Source organism: Epargyreus clarus, unplaced genomic scaffold, assembly GCF_041222505.1.
Source record: "Epargyreus clarus isolate Ecla_fem2 unplaced genomic scaffold, WU_Ecla_fem_2.2 ptg000015l, whole genome shotgun sequence".
NCBI lineage: Eukaryota > Metazoa > Arthropoda > Insecta > Lepidoptera > Hesperiidae > Epargyreus > Epargyreus clarus.
Window position 1 is genome coordinate 13,171,568 of NW_027332223.1, and position 9,228 is coordinate 13,180,795.

At 34.5% G+C, this 9,228-nt stretch overlaps 1 protein-coding gene across 1 annotated transcript; it reads left to right on the forward strand.

Annotated features, from left to right (window-relative positions):
- The first annotated feature begins 263 nt into the window (after positions 1 to 263).
- LOC140748189 (uncharacterized) lies at positions 264 to 6,479 on the forward strand. The gene is made up of 6 exons (XM_073080939.1): positions 264 to 455; positions 596 to 770; positions 1,560 to 1,860; positions 2,148 to 2,316; positions 2,742 to 4,658; positions 4,733 to 6,479. Exons 1-6 carry the CDS (start codon positions 395 to 397, stop codon positions 5,185 to 5,187), a joined length of 3,078 nt encoding a protein of 1,025 aa, XP_072937040.1. The 5' UTR covers positions 264 to 394; the 3' UTR covers positions 5,188 to 6,479.
- The last annotated feature ends 2,749 nt before the right edge of the window (positions 6,480 to 9,228 follow it).

Below are 9,228 nucleotides of genomic sequence, written 5' to 3' on the forward strand. Positions count from 1 at the left end.
ATTTTTATAATATAAAGGTACGGTGCAAACGTGCATGCAGTCTATCTATTAGAAATGAGTACTGTCGTCATCTCAGTATTCAACCCCATATAAGATTACGAGTAGTAATTATTGTGCTTGTTGTAGATTAAATGTAATAGTATGTGTTATAATAAAATTTAATATTTCGAGTTGGGTAAATCGTTATACTCACTCTGGTATCCCTAAACTCATAGACAATACTCAAGCCATCCGTTATAATTTCGCATCTCTACTCTGCTTGAAATGTCAAAATGAACGAATTGTCGTTTGAAGTAAACAGTATGGATATTTGCCAGTAGAGTATTTATTAAAATATGGTTAAAATAATTTAATCAAACAGTGGATTTACTCAAATAGAAACGAGCCGCTAAAAATGTGGCCCACACTTTTAAATCTCAGCCCCGACGAATGTCGACGGACGCTCAGGAGACTCGGTATATATTTAGTTTTATAAATGGCATTCGTTTTCCCTCCTATGGTTTTCTCGCGTTGTGTCCGTTTTGTTTGATAATGTTCAATGTGAAAAGTGCTTAAAATAGATGCACTATATCGTGGTTTACTCGTTTGTTTATAGAACTGGATGCCTACTCGAATATGATCAATGTGTTTAGAGCACAAGGGGCATTGGAAGACAACAGAAAAAAGTTGCTCGAGGAACTACGCGCCGTTTTACATATAAGCAGCGACCGCCACAACGCCGAGGCGCGTCGCGTGTCCAACGACGAGCTCCTGGCCACTATTGCTGAACAGTAAGCTTCAATTCAATTGAATTTTTTGTTGATGCTCATGATTTATTTTTAAATCAGTGTTCTAACATTGTCAAAGATGGCTGTGCCTGAGCTAGTGAGTAGGGTTGTTCATGTGCTTTAATACATTTTTCAACAAAAACTGAGCTTATTCTTATAGGATTCAAAGTAAAATGTGAAATTTAAAGATTTTCAAGTGTCATTATTATATTTCTTGGCCTTGTAGATAGCTACATTTTGACAAATGATAATCAATTATGTGATTTGATTAGCATTATTTATCATTTGCCCATATATTTCCTGAAGTTAAACTTTTATTTTTTTATTACTTTTTGACACATAACCTAGTGAGTTATTTATGTCATTGTCTTTTAATGACAGTTAGATTTTTGTTTTTCAAAAACTTCCAAATTAAGTGTGTATGTGTGTGTGACAAATTTACTTGATTTAACATTTAAAAAAAAAATTATAAAGAAATGTAACATTTGTAGTTTAATAGTGATTTTTAATTTTCAATTTTTTATATAAGAAATTTGATTGATTATTTGCATTATTTATTTTTATTTCTTTTTTTTTAAATTACCTTATTTTAAAGGTATTCTTTAGAAAATGTTTGTATTTTTTTTTTATTATTATAAAATGTATATTTCGGTAATTCTTACATGTGTACAAAAATTTTGGAAACAGTACCACCGACAATAGATAATTTTCAATTATTAGTTTTTTTCAAAGTACACAAAATTTAAGTAATGCAGTGTGCATAAGTACAAACAAATGCCAACCCTATTTCAGGTTAACAGGTCCAAACACAGGTTTAGGATGGATCTGCGAAGGTCGGAGGCTAGTGCCACTGCTGCCTCGTGGTGTGGCACAGACCGTGTACACAGAGATAGCAGACACCGCTGGAGATAAAGCGGAGATTGAGAATACTGAAATTGAGAAGAAGTTAGAAGCGGAACAGCTTGCAGCACCACACACTAACGAGGAAGAAATGACTGACGCGGAAGGCCTCACAGCAGAGAGTACTCAACTGAATGACCCAATAGACAAACTGCTATATCCCCCTATTGCCATGGAAGATCAAACAAGTAAAGTGGGTACCATTTTGTTCCTTGAAACCTTTTTCTATCTTTCATGCTAACTTGTAACATTGTTTTAGGAATTTATGTATACTACATTTATATTTAATGTATACTATATGGTAATTTCATAATTGCTTGGTATTACATATTACATATTTTTTTACAGCTTATACTAATATTATATTAATACTTGTCATTAATTCAACAACTATTTCTATAAATATCTATTTTCAACCAACTTCAAAAAAGAAGGAGGTTTGTCAATTTTTTCTTAAATTTTTTGATATTTTTTTTGTAGGTATGGGAAACAGAGTTAATATGTCGGAAAAGAAAAATACCAGAAGGTGGTGCAATACCTGACGACGTATCACCACCAGTCAAAAACATGAGGAACATACCAGCCAATGCTAATCAGAAGCATCTAAATTTATCTCAGATATATTCAAAGTTTTCTCAACCTGCTACAAGTAAGTACAAATTAGTTATATTAATAGTCAGATACTTATTATTCATATAAGGAATACATTATTTTAAATACACTAAAAATATTACCTTATTTGGGTGTAGTTTTTTGCTTTATTTGGAAATTTATTCTTTGAATTAAATTTAAACCATAAGTTGTTTATTATTATGTTAGGTTTTTTCTTAAGTTTTACTATGTCTCTTCAGGACACTTGACTCTTACTCATTATTCTTGAAGCTTTTAAATTGTTGATAATTATGTAACTTAAAAATTTTAGACATTTCTAAATTATTCTTTTGTTACATGGTTGTTAGTAACAGTTGATTGATGACAAAAAATATATATTTTTAGTAATTAATACAATTTTCGCTACAACCTCTTTAATTTAAACAATTGAATTTAAAATAATTGAAAATGTTTGTCATACAGGTAAATCATCAAGTCAGTCTAAACATTCTTACAATCAAGTTAGTAAAGTATCAACAAGCAAATCAAGTCAGGCTCATACACCCCGAGTAACACAACATAAGCACAGGTCACACAGACAAACGGCAAAAAATCCTACCCAAATTATGTCCAAGCCACACAAGAAAGCACAGGAATTGACTATGTCACCTAGTAAACAATACAACCCAGCGTCATTACACCTAGAATACTCAGGAACACCAAATTCTTTCCAAGCAAGTTATGCTCAATCAATATTAGGCGGCAAATCAAAATCAGACTTTATGGATGAGATAAAACCTAAGGTGTTGTCATCACCGGGAATGGTAACTGACTCACCAACTATGCAACTTTTGACACAACCAGCCACAGTGCCCCACGAGCTGGGAGTCTCAGACAATGCACATCCAGACGACCACACGTCTCTGCAAGCTCAAAGTACACCAGTTAAGCAAGCAAATACTTCTAAACCTTGTCATCTCATAATAAAAAAGAGGAGTGACGTAACCCACACCACTGAAAAGAAAGTACAAAATATGCCAGAATTTAAAATTTTACAAAAACCCGACGGCGTCAAAGTTATATCAAGTCGACAACTTGTAGTCGCACCGAGTTCGACACAGAAAGTTATGAACACTAAAGTTGGTACCACTAAATTAATTGGATCCATGCCAAAAAGCCGACAATCGGCTCCGATCATATCTGAAAAAATGATAGTTGTATCAAAACCCGACAATAGAGTAATGTCGAATTCTAAGATTATAGTTACGTCCTCGCCTGTTAACACAACTATTAAAGACATTACACCTGTCAGTACAAATAGTACATTGCCAAAAACGTCAGAGGCCTTAACCGCTAAAGGAATACCGGCCACAGATCTAAAAGTTTCTGCAAAAACGTTCGTCTTAAATCCAAAATCTGGACAGAAAATGGTCGTATTACCCGCTAAAGGTAGAAGTAAACAAGGCAATGATGGTCAAATGCCTCTGTTACATTTTAAAGGAATACCAACCGCAATGAAACTTATACCTGTGAGTTCACAACCTGTCAGTCAGGCAGTGAAAACCTCCTCCGTAACTGTAATGTCAAGACCTGCTGTAGTTAACACAATACCATCTAATGCTAAAATAGTCAGTGTGGAACCTATCAAAACGGCAAATTTAGCTGATATTGTTCCCGTTAAAGGGATGCCGCCAGTTACGACGCCTAAAATAACAAATCCCATTGTTCGACCTGGGAGCGCAAAAGGCAGCTTGATAGTTGTTCAAAAAGGTACAACGATAGGAAAAACTTTAACGTTTACAAAAAATGGCAATGATACGAAAATAATCATGGGTAAAAATGTAAACCAACTCCTGGCGTCGAAGCCAGAACAAGCAGAGACGAAATGTCCAGGGAATGTAATAGTATTAGAATTAAACAATGAACAATCTGGCCGCACCACTACTATGTCTGAAATATTAGACAGTCGGTGTACGAACGTACCGCGCGTCCCAGAGCCAGGGAAACCGATAAGTCACCAAGAGATCACTCAAGATACTCCAGTACTGTTCGATAGTCAACTCACAGAAGAGACTTGTAATGCGAATAGTTTGGACTCCGCTGACGGAAGTTTAGGGGACATTGTACCAATGGAAGACGCTAGTTTAAGAATTATGGACAAGGACGTCAAAACGAGCTTGATGAAAGATGTGGACGGTGCAAAAGATTCATCGAGCGTCACCGATTGGGAAATGGAATTAGATACGGTATCGAAAAAAGGGAAAGACGACGACGATAAGTTAAATTCATTACATTTAGATCTTGGTATGTCTAGCGACAGTGAGAATGAGTTCATGGTAGACAACAGTTGCCAGCAGCAGCACTCGTCGCAAGAGAGCATACCGCGGTCGACGCCGAGCGGTAAGTTGTGCGTTTAACTTGTTTTCGTTTGCTCCTTCGAGAATTGTCGTTTAATAAATACCAAATTTTTTTAGGGCATAGTGAGGAAATATTTAGCTCAACGAGGGGTTTCTCACTCGCCACGAGAACGTTACTGAGTCAGTTGCAGGACGACGGATCATCGAGCAACGACTCGTCGTTCGCGTTGAGATCGAAAAGCTCGGACAAGGCGCGGAAGGTCGATAAAATCGACAAGTCCGAGTCGGAGGCTTTGGTCAAGGCGAAGGAGAAGCTGTCGGAGAAGGTGGCGGAGCCGACGTCGCAGCAGAAGCGGATAGACATATACAGCACGGCGATCACGAGTTCGGACATCAACTTGGACTCGTTTTCGTACTTGGACGAAGGGATGATGGTCGGGGACGACGTGTTCGCGGAGAGCAAGCGCGAGGCGCGCGCGGCGCTGGACGACCAGCTCAGCCGGCTGCTGGCCGAGGACTCCGCCAACTCCACCGACTCACAGACTGTAAGTGAAAGTTTGCCTTTGAAGTAACGAGCAATACTCTAGGTTAATGGACATAGTGGAATGTTTCTTTAAATGCAGCATAAGTTCGGACATATAATGTGAAGTGCGGTAGCGAGTGACGTGTTTGTACATTGTACAGTAATAAGATAATTCGTATCCACGGTAAATCTTAAGTTGAAAGTTCATTCTTGCAACATTGAACTCGTTAAACAAATAGAGGCTAGTTAACGTTTCGAGGACATATCTCCTTTCGAGTTCAAAATCTCCGTTAAGATAATTAACTCGAGAACTCGGGAAATTTCGAAAGATTTTATGATTATTATGTACAGCAATTTTCAATAATGTTTCGATAAATAAATAGATGTAACATTTTCTTTAGGAACAGTGTAGGCCAACGTGTTTATGTACTCCTCTGTATATATTATTCAGTAATTGCATATGAAAGTAGATAAAATGAATTTCAATATAACAAACTTGCCTTGAATTACTACAATACATATATTTTATATAAGATGTTTTTGTCATTGTAGATTATATTTAATATTAAAATAAACTTCATATTTTTAAGCGAGAAAGTTTTAATAACATAGAAATAATATTGTTTAATGTTTATATTTTTTTGCACACGATACAGTTATTGAATATTAGTCCTATTCACATGTACACACAACCATACCGCATGATAGCGTAAAAATGTCGGCAGAGGTTACATGTGAATAGCTCACTGTAGCTGCATTGGAATTACTATCACTTATACACACACACACATAAAACGTGTCTTTGTAAGCAGCTTCTCATGCACGGTATCGCTTATGGTTGCAATATGGTCATTATCGACCACATTGTTGACTTGAACGGCAAAGTGTGGTCTCTATGAATACAACAGGATTTTCATACAAATGTACACCCGCCCACAAGTTGTGGTGTGGTTGTGGTATATGTGAATAGGACATTACCGTGTAAATGGTGAGTGACAATGGTGAATGAATGACGACCTTTTGCATAATATGACAGCTAGTTAAATTAATGTAAATGAATGCTCAAGCAATAAAGTATTCTAATGTAGAATTTCTATTTCGTATTGAATAAGAATTTGATGTGTGGGAATTGGAAAATTGGTATGTTTGATAATTGTGTAGTAAGAGTCTCCATTTTACACATTTTGCAGGAATGTAAACGTTCTCAGGAGCGCATAGCGCTTGTATCGTTTACATGTTGCTTAAGTTATGTAAAGGAGTCTTAAGAAAAAATATAATGACTTCTTAACTTCTTCAAAGTAAAACTTGATTTCATGTATATTTTTTTTTGTTAGATAAATTAAACCTGCAAACCGTAATCCTTAGCACTATTGATTATTTTGTTAATTTTGGTTATATTGTTAGCAATATACTCGAACTTATTCTTTTTAAAATCTTCCGTTAAAAAAACAGGAATGTTTGCATACTCTGATACACATAAAACTTATGATTTCTCTTAATTTTCGATCACATTCGGACGTACATCTCCCCGAGTTCACTGCTCGCCTATACCTAAATAATGCAGTCTTGTGGCTTGGTTAAGCTATTTCTATACAGTTAAAACATCTGAAGGAATAAAAACGAAAATAGTTGAAAAGGATTTATTTCTACAAGCCTACACTAGAGCCTCTTTGCCAAGTACAAAATAATATCTATTACTAATAGTAAGATAACATGATATAAGACGTCAGAATCTTAGGAGATTCTAATAGTTGGGAACTCCCTTAATTTCTAAATGTTTAGTGCTGAAATATAAATAATTTTCAAAACAGTAAAAATTATGTTGCTCCACCGTTGACATACCTGTTCGTGTGGGCTTGACGCTTCTCTCGAAGCAATATCATACATACGCCATGCTGATAAACGCTTATGGAATGAATTGTACCATACAAAATATATTATGTTAACATCGTTTCTTCTTTCTATCGTTTATGTCCAATCAATTTTGCCGCAAGTGGCGCCATCTCTGTTCGCTATGTCTTACTTTTTTTGTCGAAAGCGCCGTTACGATGGCGAAATGCTATAAAGCTACATTACAATATAAATGAATAGAAAAATTTATCAATACATTGATAGATCAATATAGCGCAATACATGTGAACATGACATGTCTTAAGTAATCTTGCAAAACATCATCGATGTGTAAAAATCAAAGTGGCAGATTCATAAAGGCGCCATTTAATAAACAATTGAATAATATTTTTTATTAACGGCTACCCTAATTTGCGTGGTATGCACTCGAGATGGCAATAATAATCCCTTTATTATCAAAAAAGAGCTAACAACTAAATCCTGACATGTTATTAATGTAATTTACTTTAATTGTACATATTTGTTCGTCATCTCAGGTGCTAGCCCTTGATGTGTAGATTATAAGTTATGCACAACGCACAAACTATAGTTAACGTCTTGTTATTTAATATGTAAATTATGTTAACGTATATTTCTGTTGATAAGATATTTTACATATTTTCTTAGTATAATACAAGTCACATTTCTTACCAACGGTCGAGTCAATAGAACATTACCATACCCACGGCAAAAACCAACATAGATTGCTAATCAACAAAATGAGAAATAATTATAAATAGATACATCATAATTATTTATTAATAGACACGATACATAGTACTAAACTAGTGATAAATATCTTTGTCAATCTAGCTATAGTTATTTTGCAGCTTCAACAATGCTGTAATGTATAAGGTGCTTAATTAAGTCCTCATTAACCAATAATGTATGAAGATATATAGCTAAATATAAGTACAATGTTCAATGCTTAACTCAAAATGATTATAGAAAATCGTATGTGTTGTATACCATTATGAAATGACTATATGCTTATGTCTAATATGTTAAGTAGTGGATTGCAATACTAAATCATATCATCATACCTTTATTAAATATATAGCGCCTTAAACTACGACGGGAATATTTTTGCGTGTGTTGTAGAGACTGCCTTTCATAGCGCTTACCATATCTCGCGAAGTGTATTCCACATTTGTGTATCATAAATTTGTGGAGCATTAATTTTACTGCTAATGTGAGTGTACTAATGAAGTACTTAACAGAAAGTTAAACGATTTATTAGTGGACTTATATTAATTTATATACGATCGGACAATCGATACAGTTGAGCATAAAAGTTGAAAATTTTGTTGAAATAAATATTAATTTGAATTGCGTGCTATAATAATAACTGTCATTGTGAACAGGGCCAAACAAAATTATAAAAAGGTTGTGTCGTGTATATTTAGTGGACTATCATTATTCTTATTCACATGTAATAGATTTAATATGTTATGGCTTTAGTACTCAGTGGCCTTAGAATATGGAAAATATAAAGGAGACGGTTCAAACTATTCGCATATGCTTTTAGACTCGCGGTTATTCTATCACGACATACATTACTATAGAGACTATAATATAGATCATTATAAACTTGTTACAAATGCGCGGTCTAAAAAAACATTATAAAACACCAGACTTACCTAATTGATGTCGTACAAAATAATACAAAAACGATGATATCCAAAAAACGTTAAATTATTTTTTTAACAAAGTAAAATTGTATTGAAAGAATTTGCCCTTATTTTATACAAGCCTTAATGCCTTAGAATGGACGCCACTGGGTTACAGGAATATTTCGCTGATCAACAATGCATGTCTGCATCCCACTTCCTCCGTTCGATCTGATCGAAATAGGGTGCAATTTAACCCCTTTGCTGAGCCAACGCTGCTAGCTCATACAAAATTAAAGTTGCCGATTCGTTCAAACACGTAGGTTGCAATCTTAAATCTCTTTTCATCCTTTCACTTCCAATAATTGTAAATTTAATGTGTCATAATACCTCAAACAAGTCTTATATTGCAAATATATTATTTGTTATTTTACAATTTACGTATTTATTAGAAATTGTTTGTTATACAACGTATTATATTTATACACATTACATTTTTATATATTTAAGTATGTGCAATTTGTTTCTATGTGAGTAATATGTTACAATGAAATCTTTACACATAATATGTAAACATGTAAGTTATGAAG

Bases quoted from the DNA above. Each gene is read 5' to 3' on its own strand.
- LOC140748189 (XM_073080939.1), top strand. From the start codon at position 395: ATGTGGCCCACACTTTTAAATCTCAGCCCCGACGAATGTCGACGGACG. The intron at 771-1,559 runs GTAAGCTTCAAT...ACCCTATTTCAG, and splicing joins CTGGCCACTATTGCTGAACA to GTTAACAGGTCCAAACACAG. The intron at 4,659-4,732 runs GTAAGTTGTGCG...AAATTTTTTTAG, and splicing joins ACCGCGGTCGACGCCGAGCG to GGCATAGTGAGGAAATATTT.